This window comes from Alligator mississippiensis, chromosome 1 (genome assembly GCF_030867095.1).
Source record: "Alligator mississippiensis isolate rAllMis1 chromosome 1, rAllMis1, whole genome shotgun sequence".
Lineage (NCBI taxonomy): Eukaryota > Metazoa > Chordata > Crocodylia > Alligatoridae > Alligator > Alligator mississippiensis.
The window spans coordinates 224325132-224350382 of record NC_081824.1 but is presented as its reverse complement, the minus strand read 5'-3'; the positions used below and the strand labels follow the sequence as shown (position 1 = coordinate 224350382).

The following is a 25251-nucleotide window of genomic DNA, read 5'->3' as shown; positions in this document are numbered from 1 at the left end:
CCACACTCCTGCATTTCAGACATCAGGGCTGGAAGTGACCTCACAAGATCATCGGGTCCAGCCTCCTGCCCAAGGGGAAGGAAGTCAGCTGGGGTCAGATGACCCCGGCAAGATAAGCATCCAAGATTTTCATAAAGGTATTCAGAGTAGGTACTTGTGCCAATTCTGGAGGGAGTATATTCCAGACTCTGGAGACTCAGATGGTAAAGAAGTTTTTCCTTATGTCCAATCTAAAATGGTCTTCCATCAGTTTGTGACTGTTAGACCTGGTCTTTCCTTGGGGTGCCCTGGTGAACAAATGTTCTCCCAGTTCCTGATGCACACCCCTTATATACTTATAGGCTTCCACCAAGTCACCCCTGAGCCTTTGCTTCTCCAGGCTGAACAGTCCCATGCCTCTCAGCCCCTCCTCATAAGGCTTGTTCTCTTGTCCTCTAATCATGTGTGTGGCTCTCCTCTGGACTCTCTCAAGCTTCTCCACATCTAAAGTGTGGAGCCCAGAACTGGATGCAGTATTCCCGCTCTGGCCTCACCAAGGCCAAGTAAAGCGGGAGGATGACTTCTTGGGTCTTGCTTGAGATGCATTGGTAGATGTAAGCCAGGGTTTGTTAGCTTTGCTGGCTGCGGCATCACATCGGTGGCTCATGTTCATCTTGTGGTCTGTCATGACCCCCAAGTGGAGTGTGGAGCCCAGAATTGGATGCAGTACTCCAGCTGCAGCCTCATCAAGGCTGAGTAAAGGAGGAGGATGACTTCTTGGGTCTTGCTTGAGATGCATCGGTAGATGCAAGCCAGAGTTTTATTTGCTTTGCTAGCTGGAGCTTTGCATTGGTAGCTCATTTTCATCTTGTGGTCAATCATGAACCCCAAGTCTCTTTTGGTCATGGTGCTCATAAGTGTAGCACTGCTGAGCCTATAAGTATGATGGGTTTTTTCTCCCAAGGTGGAGCACCTTGCATTGAGCACCCTGTGTTGAGTGTCATCAGGTTTTGATCTGCCCACCTTGCAAGCCTGTCTAGGTCAGCCTGAATTGCCAGCCTATCCTCTAGAGTGACCGCACTTCCCCATAATTTGGTGTTATCAACTAAGTTGCAAAATTCAGCAATCAGGAGGAAAACCTATCCACCTTCTGCATTAACTGTTTTCCATCATTTGAGCAGGGAACAAGCTACATGGTGCTTAATGGATGGAATAATATCTCGCCCAAGAAGTCACATCTACACTTGTATCCTCAATGCACAAAGGAAAAGAATACGTTGTGTATCGGACCCTAATTCTGTCTTCCTGTGCAAGGCAGAGTGGCTCAGGAGGGGAAATGTGCTCTAAGTTTACTACTTCAAAAATAGTAGCCAGTCTCTAACACGTGACCGCATTGAGATCACCAGAAAAACTCCCATTAACTCAATGGCATATGTTCCTGCCCAACTTACCCACCATAACTTTAAGCAATCAGGAATGCCACCTGATTTTCCCTGGCACTTTTCTAAGAGACTGTGGCACTTGGGGAAGCCGTTCTCCATGCCTTCTCCCTAAGCTAGCTTTCCACACCATAAGAAGTAGCTGATGCAGGAAGGAGAATGCAGGATAGTGGTCATCAAAAAACATAATTTAACTTATTTCTACTGTGTTTTAAAGGGTTGATGCAAAACCCCAGCTTTGAAAAGTAGACAGTTTGGGGCTTTTCAAATCTAACTCTGGATTTCACATTTGAGTCAGTCTTCTATGAAAAGAAAACTTAAAATGTAGTTAAATCTGAATTTGTTTCAGCTCATCAAATTATCATAAGCACATTCCAAAGGTGTTTCTAAAATCTTTGGTTTAGATGTCACCTCATGCAATATGCATCATATTTTCAACTTGAATAAATGCAGCTTAAAATTTGCATTCATAGGTGCCCGACCCATGTGTGCAATACCCAGTTTGTATATGACTGTTGGGTATTTACCAGTTTAGTCATGCAGTTGAAAAAATATATGTATAACATTTTACACGCCTATGGTGTAGGGAGAAAGTACAAGTGTGTGGCTTCTCCATTATCAGTAGCCCAAATTTGGAAGGTCTGAGTGCATGTTCCATAATCTATGCTATTTGTAGACACAATAGGTCATTACAAGTAGAAGGATATTCCTAAAGACAGTGGATCAGAATCGTGGCTGGAAAAATCCAGATAGCTCCATTGACTTTGAACTATTCCAGTTTACATTCAGTGAATTCAGAAATGTAGGTTTTTCTAAATATGCTCTCCCTTGCCCAATGTAGTACAGAAACAGCTAGAGTACTGTAATGCTACACTAGATACTGTGTGTATTGAGGAAAAGAATGTCTAATAATTTCAGTTTTTATAATTAAATTGTGATATATTGTGTGGTATTATGAAGTATTACCATTGGTGTTTGATATTAGGATGCTTTCTAATACATTGTTGAAAAGAATAATTTGCAGTAGATGCAGATTCAAGTACCATCAGTGTCATAAATAATGTACGTTAAAGTCCTTAATGGAATATTTTCTCTATTCTGTATCTCAGAAAAATTAGACATCAATACCAGTGAGTCTGTTGGTACCATTTTGTAATCTGATGACAGTCCAGCTGAGGACTGACTGTTCACAAAGCACGAACATCCTCTTGCCCTGAGCTGTGATCCTTTCGAAGAGAGGTGAATCTTATTAACAACGCAGCATGAAAAAGTGTCATAGAGCAAGTAGAGCATATGATGATTTAGTTAAAGTCTTAGAAGGTCAAGGATTTCTTAAGTCTAAAATGTTTGCTACAAACCTGTAGATGATGGACAGTTGTCTCCTCAGAAATACAGTACTGAGAGCTAATAAAAATCCAGTATGCTTTGAGGAAAAACAAAGACAGCATGAAGGGAAACAGTTCTATAAATACGTACAGCTTTTCAGTCAATCATAGAGAGGTAGGGCTGGAAAGGACCTCCAGAGGTTATCTAGTCCATCCCAAATATAGATCAAAAACAGACCCTTAAGATGTACGTGTGCTGCTAATTAATGTATGCTTGAGTTAGTTATGTATTTTTCCAGGAAAATAGATAACTGTGCACCATGAATGGTGTGGTTGCACACAAAACCTGTTTTCAAGTAAGATTATCTGTTTGTGTAGTTGTCTGCACCTGAAAGCATATGCTAAAGGATCAAAGTGGAAAACATTGAAGAAAACAAGATAGAACAGTAGATTAGAAAAGAAAATAGAGGGACAAAAAAAAAAAGAAGTGAAAGGAATCAGCTGCATGTAAACACCTTTGCTGAATTATCAGGATAGGGTTTCCAAAAGCACTTAGCTTTGGTCTAGTTCTGTTGTCAGTGAAGCAAAAATCCCTGTTGATTTCAGAGGTTTGCCAGTACTTAGTGCTTTGGTGGTTCCGTCTTTCATTCACTATATCAAACACAAGCCTTAAATAAGCATTTGCAAAAAAGGTCCTTCAGTTAATTTTAATGTGAATTGAAAATATGGTAAAAATAAAGAAAAAAATAGAAGTCTAAATTTAGTGGAACTAGTGGAAGTGCTTAGTTCCCAGAAAAAAGCTGGATGACTATAGAAATTGTAACAGAATAGAAGTACATTAATCTACAAGTACATTATATAGCAATCTATTTAAGGTATTTATATGTTCCCAGTTCTGTATGATCAGATCTTCCATCACTCTTTATCCTCTCAGTACCCTTGTAAAGTTAGGGAAGATCTATTCCCATTTTACAGATCCATACAGAAAGCAGATAGCTAGCTCATGTCATACAGGAAGTGTGTAGTAGGGCAAGAATTGGAATCGCATTCTTTGAAGCTAGCTCTGAACAATTCTTTTGATATCTTTATGGCTTTGTCACAAGAAGTCTTTACTACCGTTACTGATGCTGAACCTGTCGGAAAGATTGAAGGTTCCCATGCCTGTAAGTTCAGCATCTTTCATGATCAGGAACATTTGATTTAAGTCAGGGGTGTCAAGCATATGGCCCACGGGCCAGATCCAGCCTGCAGAGCTCCTCCATCCAGCCCACTGGGCTACTGGTGGGCCAGGGTATTTGAGGGCCTGGCTAACAAGGGACAGGGCCTGCTACAGAATGTAGGGGTCCTGTTGGCCAGGTCTGTTAATAGGAAACAAGGGCTGTGTTGATACAGTTTGGCTTACCCTGCAGCCACTTGCCTTGCCACCTCTGCAGTTGTATCACCTCCATGGTAGTAAGCAGTGATTTGGCCTGCAGCTGCTTGCCCCACTGTTTCTTCTACTGGCCCTGCTGCTTGCCCTGTGGATCCAGCCTACAGAGCCATGTGTTCTGGATCTTTCACAAAGCACGAGGTGATTTACTACCCTTGATTTAAACCATGGGGGGAAGATATCTACCACAAGTCTCCTTGTTTGACAAAAGTTGGGTTTTGTTTGCTTGTCTATTCAATTTGTAACATGTTATTATTGGAAATGGATAATATCATTAAACCTCTTAGTGCAATATCATATCAGGAAATTTAACTGACCAGTTCAGTATGAGGATTAGCACGTTAACTATAGATTTGGGAGATGTCAGAGCAACTGTACAGCAGTTGATTTTATATTGTATGGAAATGTCTTATGTGCCATGACAAAACATGTTTTTTGCTGTTCTGGTTTTACTAGTTGTCCTTTGGGTCTTGTGTGGCTCAAAAGGTACAACATCCCTTAGACTTCAGATGGTTGAAAGAGCTACTTATTAAAGTATAAAATTCAAGCTATTTTAGGAAGTTAAACATTACACTTTGAGAACAGCAAAAACATCAGAGCTTTTTTTTATAGTCCTGCAATTATGAAAAATCTTGCATCTGTCAAAGTACACATTTAACAGTCTTATCATTTTAGGCAAACATTTCACAGAATGGAGAGTAATATTGGGTGACACTGGCTATATTGTTATTTTAACTGTCTTGATTCTGCAGTTCCCCGTTATTTTTCACCTGTTGTTTTCAATGAAGTCTCTCTTTATTTGCCACAGTATAACTAAGAGCAGAATCCAGACAACCTCGTTGACTTGGCTTAACTCATTTTCATTAAATTCTCAAGCTTTTTACATGCCTTTGACAGCTTGCCTGTCACCAGAGGGTAAAATCTGCTGTTAACTCTAATTATTATTAGCTTCTTTGTACTGGCTCCATAAGCCTGGAATGAGTTCCCTTGTTACATGTTCATGTTATTTTGTCACAGCTGGACAGCTGGCTGGTAACTCTTCAGTAGAGATGTATCGCCAAGTGCTTTTGTCAGGCTGCCGCTGTGTGGAGCTGGACTGCTGGAAAGGACGAACAGCAGAAGAAGAGCCGGTCATTACACATGGATTCACCATGACAACTGAAATTTCCTTCAAGGTATGATAATACAGTACAGTGTCACTCTAGCTGGTATAGTTTCTTTTTGTGGAAAATGCATCCAGAATGCTTTACAAACTTAAGTACACTTCTCCAGGGACTATAGTAAAGTGAAGGTGGAAGGAAAAAGACTTGAGGGGCAAAGAGATGTCTTCAGATGACATTGAAAAAAGATAGAGAGTTGTTGAAACTGAGGAGGGAAAGTCTGTTGAAGTGTTCTGGTACTAAAGAGTAAAAGGTCACCAATGATCATGAAGTCAGGAAAGGGACTATATAGGGTAGTTACCTGCAGGGACAGTGTATTGGGCTGAATGAACCAGGAGGCCTCCAACTGTTCCACGTTCCTCTAAGTGGAGGACACTTCAGGACAGAGAAGAGGCCACTACTGTGCTGTAGACAAAGCAGGAAGACAAACATGGAGCCCTCAGCTAATTTTATGCACATGGACATGAATGGGAACTGGATCTTGAGGTGAACAGGAGCCAGTAGGATTGTTAGAAGATAGAGGGGATATTGTCCTATGCCTTTGTACAAGTGAGAAGATGCTCAAGAAAATCCTTTACATGCCAGAATCTGGAAAGCTGGGACCTGCATTGTGATGAAATGGGTCCAAACAAGGGAAGAGGAGTGAAGATTTCAATACCAAAAAAGGCAAAGTTTTCTCCTTAGCTTAGGAGGTAGTGTTAACTCCTATCCAAGTTTGCGGCCACGGGTTTTCTCTCCTTTCCGTGGCATTCACTGCTACTCCTGTCTTTGCCCACACAAACTTAAAAAAGAGGCCTCCTCCCCTTCAGGATCCCAAGAGCTGCCAAAATACCAGTGCTTTCAGTGGTGCTTTAGGTGTACTCCTTGGTCCCATAGCTCTGTATGCCTTGGTCTCTGATACCACATGGCTTGGGAAACAAGGAATAAACAGGGAAAGCAGAAAACTAAAAATACCAGAGCTTAGAAAGTAGTGAGACCACAAACACAGTTGAAGAAATTAGTTCAGCTGTAAATTCTAGTTAGCAGAGAACAGTGGGCCCATCCATCCAAGTAAGTAAGATATTAAGATTATCAATTGGACCTGAGCATTTGTAGCAATAATAATAATGAATTTAAAAGTTAACTCTAATGGATGCAACTTTCCCATTAGGGGCAGAATCTGAATGAAGGCAATAGAAGCAACTGTTGTGGTAGGGAAAGCAGCGGTGGGAGGCAAGGGGCCAGACCTTGTCCATCTGTGCCTGTCCCCCTGCCACATGCCCACTCTGCCTCCTGCCCCTCCATGCCTTTTCCTGCCCCCCACTCTCTGAATCCCACACTCCTGGCCCCCACCCTACCTTATCTTCTGCTGCAGCTCTGCTCCCCTGGGGTAGTCAGCAGAAGTGGCAGCCCAGGCCTGGCCCCAGCCCAGCCTGGCTAGGAAGAAGCAGTGGCAACTCCCTGCCAGGCCAGTTCAGGGCTGGAAGGACCAGAGCTGGAGCATAAGGTCGGGGAGAATGCTGTGTGGAGTGGAGCAGTGTGTGGGGGGAAGCCTCAGTGGGGGGCAAAGGGTAGGAGGGGTAGGCATAGGCACAGAGGGTAAAGGGAAGAGCAGACTATAGGTTCCCCTACACCCCCACCCCATGGTCTCCCCTATGCTCCCTCTGGCTGCATGCCCTTTTCCCACCGTAAAGACTATTTCTGCCAGGGCAGGCAGCAGCTCACTCCAGCTTCTGCCCTAAGTGCAATGCCAAAGCCAGAGCTGAGCTGCTACCTTCCCCAGCCAGTACTGGAGTCCAAGGCTGTTTCCGTCTTTTCTTTTTTGTCTACATTAGATGGTCAGCAGTAACAGTACTCACCTTAAAATGTTGCATCCAGGTAGAAATTCCGACTTCCAAAAAAGATATTTCTATATATTTTAGGTATTTCTTTTTCCATGAGACTACCTTTCTAGGCTTACTTATATGCAGAAGGCTACTGGGGGAAAAAACCATCCTTCTGTGAAATGTCATAATAGAACAAGTGACAGATCCTACCACTTTTCCAACTGCAAATTTTAAGCCAACTACTCGGAGGCACAAGTGTATTCTTGTCTAGAAAGTCATTTCTTTAAAGATAAACATAGTGGACACAACAACAATGTGTCTGCTGTTCCACACTTCCCATGTTTTTCTTGAACTCTGCTCCAATTGATATATTCCCAGGAAAATATAAAATATAATCCTTTTGCACTATTACTACTAACTCTCCCATTAAATTGGCAAAAAGCTTGTTGATACTGGTATGTGAAGAGTTTGGTTCCTAAAAGATGTTTTATTAAATAAAATTGTTCTCAACCTTTTTTAAGCCACATGTAAAAGCATAAAGCAACCTGCTGCCTGACCCTACAAAAGTACCTTAGCATCCTGGAGAAAGAAGTCCAAAATTGTTGGGAGTTAAGCCCATTCTGTGGTTCAGCTTAGTCTCTGTACCACTGGAGTATGACTGATATGAACAGGGTCGGCCCTTTAGTCGGCCCTAGGCAAACAAACTAGGTACCTAGTTGCTTTGCATAGGGCAGCAGCCATTGCCAGGGCTTAGAGCTGCAGCGTGCATCCCTAGAAAGGAAAAGGAGTCCGGCAGCACTGCAGCAGCATGGCAGTGGCACTGCTGCAGCAAAATAAGTACAACTGGGCCCCTTCTTCACTTAGGGCCCTAGATATGTGCCTAGTTTGCCTATGAGTTAATCCGGCCCTGGATCTGAAAAGGAAATTCTGAATCTAAAACAAACTTTCAGTCATTCCTAAGGTGGATGTTCATATTGTTTCTTTGTTTTTTAATTTATTTCTTGCTGCTTTTCTTCCTTTCTAAAGAGTATGCTGTTTGACTTGGAATGAACAAAGTGGCAGTGAAATAACACGTCAATGGTGTGTGAATCAATTCTGAATGATCACTGACTCTGGCTCTTGAGTGCTGAGTCATTAATCAGTTCACTCTTTTGGCATGTCCATGACATGCAATGCTTTTTTGCTCAGTCTGCCAGTTGATACTGACTCAAATAGATTTTCTGAGGTGCAGAAATAATATAAACTCACCATGAAAGAACTTCATTCTTTTGCTTTTTTTTAACCTCACCTCTTGATTTGGAGGAATTTGTGAGCTTTCTATCTGCTGCTTAAAACTGCAGAGGTATATGACTGTACAACAAAACCAAACATATTTTCTCTCCTCAAAATCAGAATGTGCTTTCTGTGTATATATACTTTTATTGTGTATTTTCGAGGTTCACTTCAAGTGAGTCTGACTCCTGTTGCAGCAAAGCTTGCATCTTAGTTTCCCTTCCACCTTTCATCTTTTACTGATTGAAGATGATCGTGATGTAAATATGAAGACCCAGGACGACCTTGAAAAGGCACATCACTTCATTTACCCCATTTCCGTGTCTCTCATCTACAGATTTTGGCCATACAGAAGGACTATCCACACTTTTACCCTTATAGACCTGATGCCTCCTCTTGTAGTTAGTATTATACAGTTAAGTTGCAGTTGAGAATATCGACACTTTAAAATGACTGTATGGAACTTGTCCATAACTAGGGGATAAAACCTGCCTCAGATGCCTAAGGGAAGTGCTTCACTGCAATATTCTGCTCCCTTCACATACGCAGAACTCCCACTACTATCTAGGCTTAGTACTGTTGTGTAGATCTGAGAGTAGAACTGAGCTCTCAGTCCATAGCTGGTGTTAAAAGGCTAACACATGCTGTACTCTTTACCTGAACATGAGTCACAGGCTCCTGCAGACTCTGGCAGCATCTACTACAAAATAGCATTTAGCTCCATGCAATATAGCTGAGGGCTTGAAAAATGTGTGTTTTTATTGTGTTCACAGGTACAGTTATGGTCCAGTTTTGAGGGTGGTAAATTAAACCAAAAAAAGTAATGAATAACTCTTAGAACCTCTAAAGATGGTCTGCGCTTTTTTGGTAGGTCATATTGTTATCATATTGGTGAGGGATTGTCCAAATGAGCCTACTGACTTACAAGTATAGGTCACACTGGCTTTCAAGTGCTCCAAAATCACTTAAACTCCTGTCATAAATCCAACAGAGTGACAAATTGAAGGTAACAAAACTATTTGGTGATATATCAACACCATCAAAAGGAAGTATTTTGTTCTGTCCAATGGCATAATATACGTCATTGGACATATAGTGGATGTGGATGTGGATGTTGATGTTGGTGGGTAGACCACTTGACTTGTGGAGGACTGATTTTAGAGTCTGATCTGGCCACCATCATCCACACCTTCATAACCTTAACATTAGACTACTGTAGTTACTCTATGTAGGGCTGCCCTTGAAAACTGTCCAGAAACTGCAGCTGGTGCAAAATACAGTGGCCCACCTTCTGGTGGAGATGGGTCATAAGGAACACAAAACTCCAGTCCTCCAATGTCTGCACTGACTCCCAACAGCTTTTTTTTGTGCATTTCAAGGTACTAGTCTTGACTTATAAGGCCCTAAGCAGCCTGAATCCTACATACTTAAGGGATTCTTCCCTATGCCCTGTCAGCCAAAGGCAACGCCCTACAGGTACTATCCATATGTCAAGTCCTCTTGATGAAAACTTATAGGAGATCATTCTCAGCAGTCACTCCTCAGCTCTGGGACTCCCTCTTGAAGCTCTCCAGAGCCCAAGACTGAACATCTTTCAGAAATGCGGCAATAGTTTTCTATTTGGGCAGTCATTTAGCAGGCAAAACTAGGCTGAGATGTTATTTAGTGGGTCTCTGCTTTGTTTTGTTTTATTTTGTTTTATTTTTTCCAGTTGCTCTTTTAAGTTGTTGTTTCTCTTGCTCTTAAGTTTCTGTGAACCTTTGTTGGAAAGGTCAGCATGTAAATTGCATAAATAAATAAATCGAATGAATACATTTGCTGATGGTTATCTATTATCAGACTAGATGTGATTACTTATATATTGATTTATTTAGTGATTTTAATTCTGTAAATAAAAATAACCGTGATGCTACTGCTTGATATGGCCAACCCCATGCTAGGGTCTCAATTGGGAAATTGCTTACAGAAGAAAAGGAAAAAAATAAAGTTTTGGCTTTTGATTCTGCTCAGAGTTTGGAAAATTAGAAATAATCCTGGTAGAAATAGATTTATAGAGTCCATACGAGGCAGTTAAAATTTCTAGATGTTTGTTCTTTAACACATAGTCTCACCATATCATACACGTGTGCGCATGGGTGAGCATATATTTATAGCCACCTAGATAAAGAACCAGTTCCCTAGCTCTGTTAACTTCAGGGCTAGGGACAGACATTCAAAAAGCCTGAGCCTGAATTGATTCAATCTTTGCAGGTTAGTCTAAGCCTTGTCACAGCATGGACCGGAGCCAGGATGTGGTCTCTTAGCTAATACACAGATACCTCTCAGCAAAGCAGAGGGGAGGGGGAATTCCTGCTTAGTAGGGAGTGGGGAGGGGGAGGAGCAGCCTGCAAGTCTCTGCCAGAGCTAAAGCCACGGAGCAGAGGGGAGGGGCCAGCTCTGCTGTGGAGCAGAGAGCCCCGCCCAGCCCAGAGAGCATGCCGGGATGCTTGGAGTGTCTGGCTTAACTTAAACCAGCAAGGGGTCTGGGACAGACATTGCATAAACTGGTTTGACCCAAATCAGTTAAGTCTGATTCTACATTGAACCAGGTTTATCTCAAACCAGTTTCAGCCATTTTCAAACTGGTTTATGTTCACTGAACATCTGTTCTGTTACAGGTCTAAACCAGTTTCTAATCACTAAACTGGTTTATGTATAATGTCTGTTCCTAGCCCAAACGAGGATCTTCACCAGACAACATAGATATGAAATAATACAAAAACTGTAAAGACTGAATTACAGTTGATGTTGCCAAATCTTTCTGTACTGGATATTTTTCTTCAAGCCTAGACTTAGCTATCATGTGAACACACCAAAATATATCAATTTGATGGAAAAAAGGAGTACATTTCTAAACATCATGGTCGCAAAAAACAGGTTTAAAATATAACCCTGAAAAGTTCACAAGCCAGAAAACAAACAAACAGTAATCCAAATGCAGTTTTTAAAATATTATTTTAAAACTGCTCTCATGATTTTACAAGGGCCTAACTCATAATTTTTGCTTAAATACCAAAGGTTGGCAACAGTGCATGTTAAAAAATTTCCAATGCTGGTGTGAAACAAGCATGTAACCCAAGAAGGAAATGTAAATAATTTCTAACAATAAGTATTTTACTACAGGGTATAATGAGCCTACAGCTGAAATTAGTGTCATAAAATGATTACACGTGTGTGTGTAAAATAGAGAAAACCACAGATTTTTATCCTTTACCAGAGGAAAATTTGGATTTTTAATTTTACCAGAGAAACCTGCAGATTTTTCAGTTTTGCAAACAGCTCCCTGGCAGGCTGGCAGAGTTCTAGGCTGCAAAGGGCAGGGAGGAAGCGGGAGGAGGGCGGTCAGGAAGGGAGCATCATGTGCATGTATATACACATGGCTGCCAAGCAGCCTGAAGAGCAGCTCACACAGGTAAGTGGGGGCAGGGATTTGAGGTCCCCCTAGGGAGGGAGGAAGTTGGGCAGGGTTGGGGCTGGGGATGCTGTCTGACTGGGTGTTGCGTGGGGCTTGGGGCCTGGGCCTGCAATGCATGGCCACAGGGCCCCTGCGGGGAGTGGGAGAGGGCCACAGGTAGCGTGTGTGGGGAGAGGGGCCAGTTCCCTGCTGCTACATGCACTCCTGGGTGGACAGGGGGACCTGTGCCCCCCCAGATCTGTGCATGGGGTGGGAATAGGCATGAGCTGCCCACTGTGGGCTTGGGTTCCCACCTTGCAGCCCAGCAGGTAAGGCCCAGCACTGTGGAGCAGAGCAGGGTCTTGTGGGGAAGTTGTTTGCCTCTGCAAGCTTCGTGCCACCCTGCTAATGTGCCCCCTGCATGCAGGGGAGGGCAGCATGGCAGGAGCCTGAGCCTGCTGTGGGCAGCCTGCACCTGCCCCAAACCCCGTGCACAGATCTGGGGGGAACACGTCTCCCCCACCCCCCTAGGAGGGAGCATAGTGGCAGGGAACTGCCCCCCGCCCCAACTTGAGCCTGCCACAGGCAGCCAGGAGGCAGCAGGGGGGAGCTGGGCTCTGCTCTGCTGCAGCAGCCATCACCTCCTGCCAGGGGCAGGGGGCTGCAGACCCAGGTTCTTGGCCCCATAGCCCTGGTAGTTGGGGGCCCCCTCTGGTAGGGCTGGGGGGAGGCAAGGGGGTATGTGTGGGGGGCGAGGGGCACCAGCAGAGCTGTGGGGGATGGGGGGGGAGTGCAGAACACAAGCAGGGCCAGGGGTTTGTGGGGGGAGGGAATGAAGGCTTTTCATTTTATTCACAGATTTTGAGGTTTCTGTCAGAATTTGCAATTTTTTTATCGGGGAAAACCAGGATTCCCGGTGTTCACGTACCATTGCTTATTCAGTCAAAGTTGAAAACCAGCTTTTATAAACAAGCCAGTTTCTGAACTGATGTTTGATGATTATTACACCGTAGGTTGCTAAAACTGAATGAAATAATCTTTCATTTTTATACCTTGGAGAGATTTCCTACATCAAAAAAAAGGGACATGGAAAGTTGTAGATCAGAGTAACTAAGGATTTTACTCCTCAAAAAAAAATGCTGCTCAAAAAATACAACAAGCTTGCCAAACAGAACATGAATTATTTTAATTATGCAAAACAGTCCATGCAAAAGGCATAGCTTTAGGAGTGGCATTGTTCCCTGCAAAGACAAAATTATGTTTAAGCTATTTGTTCATTCACAGACAGACACCAAAACGTTCCTAGAGTAATGTAACTCTTGAGGCTATTCTGTCATTTTAAAAATAAACTTTCAGGTTGCTTTGAATAAAAGGTCTGGGCAGGATTTTGAAAGGCACTCAGGTCTCTTATGTTTGCTTTGCAGGTAGATAAGTTAAATCAGAAACCAGAATACATTTACGTTAGCTACAAGGTTGTGTGACTCACCTGTGTTCTAATTCTTTAGGAAGTCATAGAAGCAATTGCTGAGTGTGCATTTAAGACGTCACCTTTTCCAATCCTCCTGTCCTTTGAAAACCACGTGGATTCGTAAGTAATTATAGGATTGCAGTGTATAGTATTATAACTTGACAAAGCCTAACGTCAGGATTGTTTAGCCATTCTTGGCATTTTTATTAGTTGGCTTTTTCATCAGTCAGCATCACCAGGTTTCTGTCATCCTGTACTTAGGCTCTATTTCAGCGCATACTTAAGCACAGTCAAGCAAGTGTGAGTAGTACCATGACATCAAATGAGACTTGTCAGCTGCTTCAAGTTATGCATGTTCCGGGGTGTCGTGGTGAATCTAAGCCTTAAGTATGAATGGGCATGTTTAAATAGTCATGGGCCAAATTCTGCCACTTTTCCTTAGGTTGAGAAATATCTGACTCATCAAGCAGCCCCATATGATTTTATTGTAGCTACTCCATGAGCAGTTAACAAGAGAACAGAGGACAGAATCTGAGCCTTTGTGTAAAGATTTAAGGTCAGATTCCCAATGACAGTAAAATAAGACTAAAAGAGGGAGCAGGAAAGAATATGCATCATAATCTGTTTAACCCACACAGCCCTACATGGAGGGGTTGTGGAAACTTCTTCATTGGAAATTTTTAAGAACAAAATAGATGAGCATACATCAGGGATGCTCTTAAGTATACGAGATCCTTCCTCAGAACACAGAAATGGGTTACATGATCTCTTGACATCCTTCTAAGCCCCACATTTTTAGTGATTCTGTTGTATGATTATCAATGGATACTTCAGCACCCAAACTAGCTGGTCCACAGAGCAAGATTTAATCTACAGAAATAATTACTCATGCCTCCCTTCTACCAGAATCTCAGCTCTGAGACCTCAATCTTAATCTTGCTGAGGAATGAGTTACTTAGCTCATACCTGAATGTCATCAGGACCCATAAATTAGGCAATTCTCTTGGCATTCTCAGATTATGATGCGCACACAGGCAGCTGAAGGAAGCGAAGGTATCCTGCTTTTATTCGTAGTCCAGTAGTTAGGACACTCGCTACAAAGCCCCAAGTTCAAATATCTTCTCAGCAAGAGGAGATGAAAGCCACATCTCCCATCTCCCCATTTAGGCTTGTGCTCTTTCGCTTTCTGCGCCAACAGATCTTAAATTCTTTGCTGCATTGACGCATAGCTTCAATAGGAGGGGTGAAGCATGCTTTCTTCTGTCTTACAGTAGAGTTCATCATTAACTGCACTGTCTCTGCATTATGGCAAAACAATGGCCAAAGTAACATTTTAGGTCCAGTTAACCATGAAACTGATGATTATCAGACTATCTCATACCATACTTTTTTTAACCCCTCCTTCCATTCACAAAAACAGTCAGATAAAGTTGTTTGGGTAAATGTGATATCTTTTATCAAACCACCTGAATAGTTGAAAAAATTGTTCTTTACAAGCTTTCAGGCAAAAGAACCCTTCTTCAGGCATAGGGAGAGTGTGGTGGTGTAGACAGAGAGTAGACAGACCCCAGCAGGCTTTCCCTGCGCCTGAAGAAGGGTGCTTGTGCCCTAAAGTTTGTAAAGAACAATTTTTCCAGCTGTTCAGTTCGTCTAATAAAAGATATCACATTCACCCAAATAACCTTGGGTGCAGACGGAGGTGACAATCTTTGCCTTATCTGGCCACAGAAAGCAGTTTATAGGTGTGGCCAAACAAAGTGTACAGCTGCAAATAGTTTAAAAAATAACCATCAGGTGAAAATCTGACCCTTCATTGCATGATGTATTGGATAAAGTGGTTACAAAATGTAGCATCTTTTGTCATTTGTGTCTGCAGAGTGTCCTGCCTGTCACTGTTTTTTGAATGGGAGGTGGAAAGGGAGTGGAAGGAGTTCAGTCTGGGAGTTTTTCAGCCCAGCCCTGGAGGGTGGAGCAGGTGTATTGCAGCCCTTGCCAAGGTGGGGGAAGAAGAGGACCCCAATTCACCCACCCCATCCTTCAGCACCAGCTGGGGAGTCCCAAAACAAGCTCTCTCTGCCTTTCCCCACTCCCATTCTGAACACAGCAAGCACTGGCAGAGAGCCCTGGCTATTGCTATGGAAACCTGGTTGCAGGTTCTGAGCTGGCAGCTAGATTTCCCTCCCCCCTGGAACAACAGTGAACTTCTGTTTGGCCTGGGGTATTGCTGAAACTCAGAACAGTTTGCAAAAATCGTTCTGAGTTACAGTTGGGAGCTGCACTTCTGTCTGCACCCCTTGTCTGCCTATGTCCTTAGACCAACACAGCTACAAGCAACACCCCAGAAAACACTCAGCAACTCGTGACTACAAATTTGAGTTAGGCCAGTAGGATTAAATTGAAAGTTCGATGTGAAGGTATCTAAAAGGGTATGCATGGAAGACAAACTGGGTTTGTGTCGCTTTTAAAGCCAAAATGCTTTAGTACTACTGCTTTAGTACTACTACACCTGTTAGTATCTTCCATTGACAGACCCCTTTCTTTTGGCCCTTTGAGACAGCTTGTACTCACTTATGTTCAAGTTACCAGTGTCTAACTCGTAAACTTTTACAACACTTCTGAATTTGGCCCATAGCCTGCAAGAGGGACTCTATTCTCAATCCTTTTCTTTCCAATCTTTTATATTAAACCTATTGAAACACTCTGGGCATGTCTACACATTCCCCTACAGTGACACAACAATACACTATGTCGCTGTATGGCGCACTATGGCAGCATAGCAGTAACATGGGTCTACATGTGATTGCCAGCTACATTGCCACAGCAGCACACGTCCCCAGTATAGTGTGCTACTTTCAAAAGGAAGTACTAAAGCACAGCGCTGTAGCAACGTTGCCATATGGTAATGTGTAGATGCGTCCACTGTCTATAAAAGGAAGAACCACCTTATCTATTATCTCAACCATCCATGTAATAATCTTAAACAAAAAAGCATTAGGAATAAGGTCTTTAACCTTTTTTGGAATGCCTTAATGTACTTTACTATATAAAAACTAAAGAATTTATAATGGTTCGGGGTGGGGGGCGGGAATTAAATGCCAAAACAACTCCGAAAAAATGACACTAAACTTAAAATATCAATTAGCGGTGATATGAAAATCTAATAGGGTGATAAAAAAGAGTACTATCAGTGCATGAATCCAGTCTTATGACAGTTTATCTCCACAAAAAATTGTGGATTTTCCCTGGCATAGCCTATAGTAACGGATGATGAATTAGGCCCTGGGTGTACTGCCGTGCTCTTCCATGTGTTGTTATAACAGTAAACGGTTATTATTGGAGCCCATTTGAGAAATGTTTTCTCTTTTGTGAGGTTTACGATTGATTACTCTGGGTAGTTGTTGTTTTTGCAGCAATAAATGATCAAATTTAATGCATGTGGGTTCTAATTCTGTTTTGGCTGAATACTATTTCCAGTCATTTAACTGAATGCCACCATTAGGCTTTCATTTCGCCACAAGTCGCTAAAGAAATCTACAGTTGGTCATGCTGGTCAGAAAAACTCTCACATAATTTCATGGACTATTTTTTCTATCTTTATATTTACACAGAACATTGTTTTTCCCTTAACTTTTCAAGAGCATTGAGGTCGAAAATCAATTCATAATGCTAAGTGCTTCTGTGTCTTTCAGTTCTAGAGAATTAATGCTAAATGACAAGTGAATCACTTCCCAGTTATTTCAGGGGGACCAGAATTTTCCTTAGCTCTTCAGCTCTTAGACTCCCTCCATACTAAGGGAGTATTTTGTGGCTGAAATCCTGGTACCACTGAAGACAGTGGGAACTTTACTGTTTTATGGTATATGTTTTGTTCATATCTATTTAGGGAATTGAAATTACTTTGCAGCAAATATTTTAGATCACTCCCATGGATAAATACAATATTGTTAATCATCAGCTTAATTCCTTTCAGTATTTTTTCCAAGTAAAATTCAGACCTCATACAGTTTGATAGAATGTGAGTTAGATTCCCCCACCTTTCTGCCATTAATTCCAGTATACAGTATCATCGTTCATACCCATTTTTTATACGATAAGAAGTCCAGTGGGATGTTTAGGTGCATATATATCACTATACAATACAGAGTATATTTGTTGTAAAATTCATATACATGGGCTAATATATATTGTGTTTTATGTTATTTGATATGCAGAATAATATTTATAATCTAAAAGCCATTCATTTATATATCTCTTCATGTATGAATTTATCTTTTATATTAGTTATACATAAATACTTCTATTGTGCATAGGTATTGCTTATAAAAAGTATTTGTTTATACATTATCTCAATGTAATTGATCCATTTGTTAGATGTTACTGTATATAACATAATCATCCTGTAAAGAAATGTATTTCCTGAACATATATTCAAATCAAAGTTTATATACTGGGAAAAAACACTATAAAGAAAGGAAATGATCCCACCTTCTCCCAGTGTGCAAAAAGGTGGGAGGGGAGGGAGAAAACCTTTAGGACCTTGAAAATATTGGAAAGATATAAAAAAAGACCTTGAGGTTTGAAGTGAAACTAATTTAAGAAGATAAGATATCTAAAAATCTAATGGCAGACACTTCTATAATTAGGAATACACCAATGACATAGGGAAAAGGTTAAGTGATCCTTGAACAGTAGCCATTTAAGATCAATGTTAAGATTGAACATAATTACATTCAGATTGCTGATTCTGGCTAGAATTATGTTACAAATGTTAATAGTTTTTTTCTATCAAGTTTTCTGGTTCCATTTTACTTCTTTTTTTTTTTTTACTTGCTGTGGGAAAGAACAGAGTTTTTATTTGTGTATTATAGATAATTAAGACTATTCTCAATATAATAATGAAAATATACTGCTGCAGCTATTATTATTATTTAAGAAATCTGTCCCAAATAATAATAGTAATAACAGCAACAATAATAATGACAATAACAGCAACAACCACCACAACAATATGGCATTGGTTCTTAGAGTGTGTTGGAATGGGTACAGAACACAGGAAGTTGCTTGCTCCCAGAAAGGGAACCTTTTGTATGATCTTGACAATGCATAGGAGCACATTTTGAATTAGTAGGATAATTCACTCAATTTTCCTGCATTTTTGAGGTTGTCAGAGCTGACAGTAAAATAACTCCATTTATGGAAAGCATTCATTACTGGTACCACATTCACCTTCTCCATGTGTCTGTAACAAGGTCAGGGTAACTTCTTTGCTTTTCTTCAGTAATGCACAGCACACTGTCCTCTTGAGGGATAGTACTGTCTATAAGTACTACTATCCAGGTCGTCTTGTCCATGCCCATGATATCTGGTTAGTTATCTATTTGTTGGATGTTAGATCACTTTTCTCAGTGATGTCAGTCTATATTTATACTAAGGAATTGTGGCATATGTTAACTTTTTCTTGTAAGACAAGTGGTGATGCAATACCTTAGCGACAGCATTGGCCAAGAGAGCATTGACTAATTGAAAGTATATGCTTTCAACTAGCAAGGACCTGGCATCTGCCTGAAATATGCTGAGGTGTTTCTCTGATGAGGCCATGTAATCTTCATGTCAGGTGTATTTTCTTTCAGGACACATTACTTAAAATTGTTGGTTATAATACTCTTGTCCTATTACCACCAAAAATCTTGCTGCATCTCAACCAAACAATCAAATGCTTGCTATCAATTTGGTTTATGGAGAGCATAGTCAAAAACCTTCCATGCAGCACCTTCTGCTTCCTTTCACTAGTCTATTCCTGAGCTGAACACTAATGTTACACTTCTGGCACCCCTTTCTCCTCCAAAGGCCAGGAAATATTGTTAAGCCTTAATATCTGCCCCATGTAACAATGAATATTTAGGAAGTATTTCTTCAAATTTTCCACCCAGTTGTTGCAAAGATGCCCAAGACTCAATGGACTTTTTGTGCCTGTTTTATGACGTAAATGAAACCTCAAAATCAGGGGTGTGCAAAATGCAGTCCTAAGGCTGGATGTGGCCCGCCAGGCCATTCTATCTGGCTTGTGGGGCTCCTAAAACTTTTAGAAAATTAATATTTATCTGCCCCTGGCTGCTTGTCATGCGGCCCTTGATGGCTTGCCAAAACTCAGTAAGTGGCCCTCCACCCAAAATAATTGCCCACCCCATTCTAAATGGAATTAGTTTGGCGTAAGTAATGTCCTCACCTTTTTCAGGGCTTCCAGATTTGGCTTGGACAATTTAAATATTCTGAAATACAAGCCAGCATGGCTAAACATTGCTGGGTTTTTGCCATAATTTAAATAAATAAATAGGAATTTAAATCAGTTGTCAAGTCATATTCCAGCTTATTAAAGAGCCTATATGGCAGTGTTCTTGGTGTCTTGATGTGTTTAATCTTTAGAAGTTGGTTCAGTCCCATATATTTTTATGCCTGTTCCCTGTCCAGTTCTTTGATTTTAGATTCATCCGCAAGTTTCAGTTTGGTTCACCTGACTGCTCTTTTGCATTGGACATATAGTGTAGCACACTTATCCAACACACAGTTCAGAGAGATAGAACAACTGAAAGAGTTCATAATGCCATCATACTTTGGTATTGCTTCCATTGGACAGCTTGAGGTCATCCATACAGACTAGATGCAACAATCTGAGCTGCTAGTTGCATAATCATAGCCAAGATCCCATGGCATCAGGCTGAATGGATTAAATGTCAGGCAATACCATGAGAGGGTTCAAGTGTCTCCTTGGAAGTTCCCCTGTGATTTGGATCAGGTCCTTACCATATTTTTGGCCTTGATGTTCATGTACCACTATCTATCCAAGTGGACTATTATATACAAAAGAGTAGTTATTAAACTCTTTGGCATTTTGTTTAGCCTGAGTACTCTGAGGACCCAATTTTGAAGAATTAAGTCAAACCCTATGTGTAGCCAGTGCAGGTGATTTGAAATTGTCCTGTTAATTGACAACAGCTCCTTATATCCTCTTAAAACCTGCTTTCAACCATTTTGTCCCAGTGTCTAGAACTTCTTGTCCATTGCTGCTAAGATGAGGAGGAAAATGTTGATGATAGGTATGCATGTTATCAATAATTTGCACTTCTGAAATGTGATCTCGTCCATCAGAGCTTTGCAGCTTTGTTGCAACTTCAGAGCATTGTTCCCAGTGATAATTGTCTCCTGTGATGGGAAGGTTCATGTGCTTGGTTTCTGTACTCTTAGTCCTGTAGGCAGTTTTGTTATGCTGAATTGCCAGAGACCAAAAGGCACTCCAGAAGACATGGCAGTGCAGGAATGCTGGTGGGGCCCATTTCTTTGTATGTCCTGGTTTCATGAATTGACACCACCTGGATAAAAATTCTTCTGATTGGCGTTAAACTAGATATTATTGTTAGGAGTATTAGTACCAGTAGTATTTGTAAGACTCATAATAATATTCTTCTTATTGCTATTATTATGGTTGTTATTATTTTTGGTGGTGGTTATAGTAGTGCAGTCCTACCTGGTAGCTCCAGTATTGAACCAGGATGGCACTGTGCCTGGCACTGTACAAAAACAAAATGAAAAGATGGTCCTTATCCCAAATAGACAATCTCAGTAAAGGAAATAATAACAAATCCAATCTCTGTGTTTGTCCGGTATAATGTATACAAAATATTTCTAATCAAACGTTCTATTTCTGCCTAATATTTTAGTTATATTGCTTTGTTGTAGCACCATTTCTGGGTATCTTCATTCTCTGTACTGCAGTTCCAAATTAACATAATATTTGAAGGCATTAAAATTCTGAAGTGAAACTCTTCTGCTGTAGATATTTTTCAGAGTTCCATGTATATAGGGTATTTTGAGCCTATTTATTTTCACCCTTACTCTGAATAAAAGCAAATTTTGAAAGGTTGAAATGCCCTGTTTTGACCAGCTCTGTTTCTACATGTCTTAGAGTATTAGCAAATGTTAGTTAGTAACATCAGTTCCCATCACCCCTAGAAATTATAGGATTGGAATTGTATCTCCATACATATTATGTATTCAAAGTAGTTGCAAAATCAGGTATGATGCATTTAGTTAATCTCTTATTTAAAAAGAGCAAGTCCTTCTTTAACTTTCCATGGAGAGAGAGATATATATATCTCTCTCTCCATGGAAAGTTAAAGAAGGACTTGCTCTTTTTAAATAAGAGTTTAGCTATATATCCATAGAAAGTTAAAGAAGGATTTATTCTTTTTAAATATACATATTGTCCCAGCGGAACTCGGGGGTCAGGAGGGCCCTGGGCCAAAAGAGAGCCCCACTTACCTCCCGTAGAGCCCGAAGAGCCAGAGGAGAGGCGCGCAGCGAAACCACCGGTGAAAGTGATTAGCCGCACGTATATCCAGCTGCGGCCAAGCAGCATGGGCGGGAGACGCCGCCCGGGAGACATTAAAAGCGGCTCCGATGATATGGAGGGGCAGCTGATGCGTGGAGGCTGGAGCAAAGAGCCCTCACTCAGAGGGAATCAACCGCCGCACCCGGCAGCGTGGAAAGCCGGGGGTGGAACTAGGAGAGGCTCCGAGAGAGTCGGCAGAGACGCCGACAGCAGAGCGGGCAAGGAGGCCGGCTGCATCATTGGTAGCAGAGCCAACAGGGAAGCCAACTGCAACATTAGCAGCAGAGCCGGCAGGGAAGCTGGTTGTAACGCCGGCAGCGGAGTCAGCTGGAGAACCGGCAGTGAAGGTGGGGCAACGCCGACGGGGGAACCAGCAGCTGCACTCGCAGCAGAGCCAGTAGCAGCACCCCGTGGAGGATCTGGAGAAGAGGTAATAGAGGGGCGGGTCCAACAGGGCCTCTTCGGACCACACCAAGGGGCGGACGAAGACCCAAAGCAGGGCTGGGCAGTGGACCATCGCAGCCCACAGCAGCCGTGGGAAGAGGCAGGGATTCAACACCCCAGTGGGTGAGCCGCCTGGGCGGTGGAACCCGAGCCCAGGGCAAACCACGTGGCCCAGAGGCCAGAGGAACCCTTGTGGGCCTCCTGGCCCATTAGCTTAGGAACCTTGGTTAGCTCGGTGGTGGGATAGGCACATAACGTCACAGGGTGATTAGTTTAGAACGATAGGGAGACTTACTGGAAGGACCAGGCCGGAGGTCCTCGCGGACCGTATACCGGGCCCGAAGACCTGGTTACACAGCAGGCGAGCCGTGGGCAGGAGTTGGGGAAGAGCTGAAGACACCAAAAGGGGCCTGAAGATCAGCAACCCGAGGTGGTGAGTGGCCGGGGTGTAGGGGAGGTTGGAGCCCCGTGAGTGCCCGTTGGGAGGCGCAACGACCCTGGAGGCTGCCCCAAGGGGGAACCCCTCCACTGAGGTGACATCCCAAGTCGTGGCAGGAAAGTTAAGGGGACCCCCCTGACATCAGCAGGGGTAGCCTGTGGGGTCCACCCGCGAGCCTAGGACAGACACGATCCCTAGTCCGGGCAAAGGCCGCACGGGAGTGCCTAATTGAACGGAGGCGGGCACATATATATATATATATATATATATATATATATATATATATATATATATGTAGAAGTCATGGCAGTGTGGCATCTCGTAGACCAGTGGTTCCCAAACTATAGGTTGCAACCCCAAATGGGGTTGCAACATCAGCAGATTGGGTCATAGACGTAGGGGGCTGTGGGTTGGGAGTGAGGAAATGGGGCCATAAATGGGGTCACGCTGAGGAAAGGTTTGGGAAGCACTGTCCTAGACTAATTTGTTCAGAGAAGAATGAGTTTTCATAGGCTACAACCTACTTCATCAGATGCTACATGTGCTGCAGCCCCCAGGAAAATCTCTTACTAATCCCTCTCTGAATTAGTTAGCCTACTCTGTGCACACTGCTCTGCCTTCTGCCTAATTTCAGACTGATATAGTTAACTATAACTCTTTATATTTACATTCAAATATTAGATAAAGATTTTACCTTAATCAGCATGGCAAGATTCACCCTACATTTCACATACAAGGAAATCTTATTAAATATATTGTCTGTCATTAAATTGCTGCCAAAAGCAGCTTGTGCTCAGTAATAGAAACCAACTATGAAGTCGATTAAATGCAGCCAGCACTGAGCATAGCTATAAAATACATGGCCCATATTGAGCAGACATCCTAATGGGAACATTTTTTGTTTGCTTGTTTTTTTGCTTTTGTATGTCCCTTTAAAATATGGTGAGGTGTTCCCTATGCAGGGAGCTGGCACTGGGCCTGGAGGTCCTGTAATACCAGACTGGCACCAGGAGGGCTAGAGCCAGCCCTGACACCCTCCCCTTGGTGCCAAAAATGCTTGACCGTAACCAAAAGGCTGATGGGAAGGGTAGGTTAGTGCAGCCCATTTGAATAAGAGATATGACAGTGCCCATTGCACTCAATCCCCCTCAGCAGCATTCTTTTTCAAGTCATAGTGAGCCGCTACATTAAATAGACTTTGACGACTTCACTCCATACTATAGCTGAGCTGTGCCTTTCCCATTTCCAATGATTCCTGTTTCTTAACTAGCTTTAAATGCTTGGTAAACATCACCAAACAGGGCCCCAAACAGTTCACCTAGAATCTGTTCACCTAGAATCTCTCCCTCAGCCTTTCACATACGATTAGTATGGCCCAGCCCCCCATGAAATGGAGCCAAACCAGGTTACCCTATCCCTCATCTATATATACATTTTTGAAGGATCCCAGGACTTGTGACAAAAACACTTAGTTCCAGTCATGAGTGGTGGGCTAATTAGCACACGAAACCTTTGTGGGGATATCTGGAGTTACACACACATACTGAGCAGTGCTGAACTCTCTGGTCACCATGGCTTGAAACACTGTTGACTGCTGGGACTCAGCCCAATGAACTATATGGTAAATCATGAACGTCTTGGCTTTGGACTAATATCATACATAGTTTACACTTTATATAAGTAGGTACAAAAGGGCTGATTAAGTGTGTTTATGGAGTATCTGTGCTAAAATTTGCAGCAATTTCAAAAAAGGTAAAATGCAGCCTGATAAATTCTAGATGAATTAATTCTATGGGTACTTCTAGTAATTTCCCTGTATGTGAATGACTACAGGCAAGTTTATTTCAGTCAGTGTTTTCAAATGTGCTCCTCATTTCTATGTGCTCAGGGAGAGCAGAGTCTGACATAATGGGTGAAGGGGCTGCAGGGAGAAAAAGTTGAGGGAGTAGAGGATAAGAGGCCCACAAGCCTCCCCCCCCCCCCCCCGGATTTATTTTTCCTGCTTTAGCAGTGGGAGGGGGAAATTCAAGGCAAATCTCCATTTAGATTATATACCCAGAAAATTATAACAATGTTTTCCATACATAGACTCTAAAGCACATCTTAAATTCAGGGATGTTTAGAAACTGGCATAAAATCAGATTTTCAAGATTTCTAATGGGCGCTTTAAGCAAATAAGAAGTGTCTGGAGGTTGAAAAAGTTTTAATCTTTTGTAACAGTGAAATATTGTCAAATTTACCCAAATACTTGCATAGAATGGTTTAGAGATGGATGATCATGACTTGATTTGGGGATTGGACTAGGGGACTTCTGAGGTCCCTTCTAGCCCTACGTTTCTATGATTCTGTGCTTCTGTAAGATTTTAGGTTTAAGGCTATTTTAGTTGCAACAGAGGGGGGAAACCTGCATTGTTTTGTCTGAACACCATGTCTAACACCACTCCCCCCCCAATATTTACTCAAATATAAGACACCCCTAAATTTAAGATGTGCCTTAGAGTCTATGTATGGAAAAATAAATTGTTATAATTTTCCGGGTATATAATCTTGAAAATCTGATTTTATGCCAGTTTCTAAACATTAGATAAACCTATGCTTTGGGTAAAAGGAGGATATCCTTTGAGCTCCACAGTTTCTAAGAGTGTGGAATAAAAAAATATAGGTACTGTCTG

General features: G+C 42.1%; 1 protein-coding gene across 7 annotated transcripts in view; it reads left to right on the top strand.

The window, feature by feature from the left end:
• Positions 1 to 25251, top strand: part of PLCB1 (phospholipase C beta 1) — a 777970-nt gene that overhangs the window by 553590 nt on the left and 199129 nt on the right. For all 7 annotated transcript variants that reach the window (XM_014595092.3, XM_059720212.1, XM_059720209.1 and 4 more), the window contains 2 exons: positions 5190 to 5347; positions 13348 to 13430. In XM_014595092.3, coding sequence (XP_014450578.3) covers positions 5190 to 5347; positions 13348 to 13430 — 241 coding nt within the window. The remainder of the gene's footprint in view (positions 1 to 5189; positions 5348 to 13347; positions 13431 to 25251) is intronic.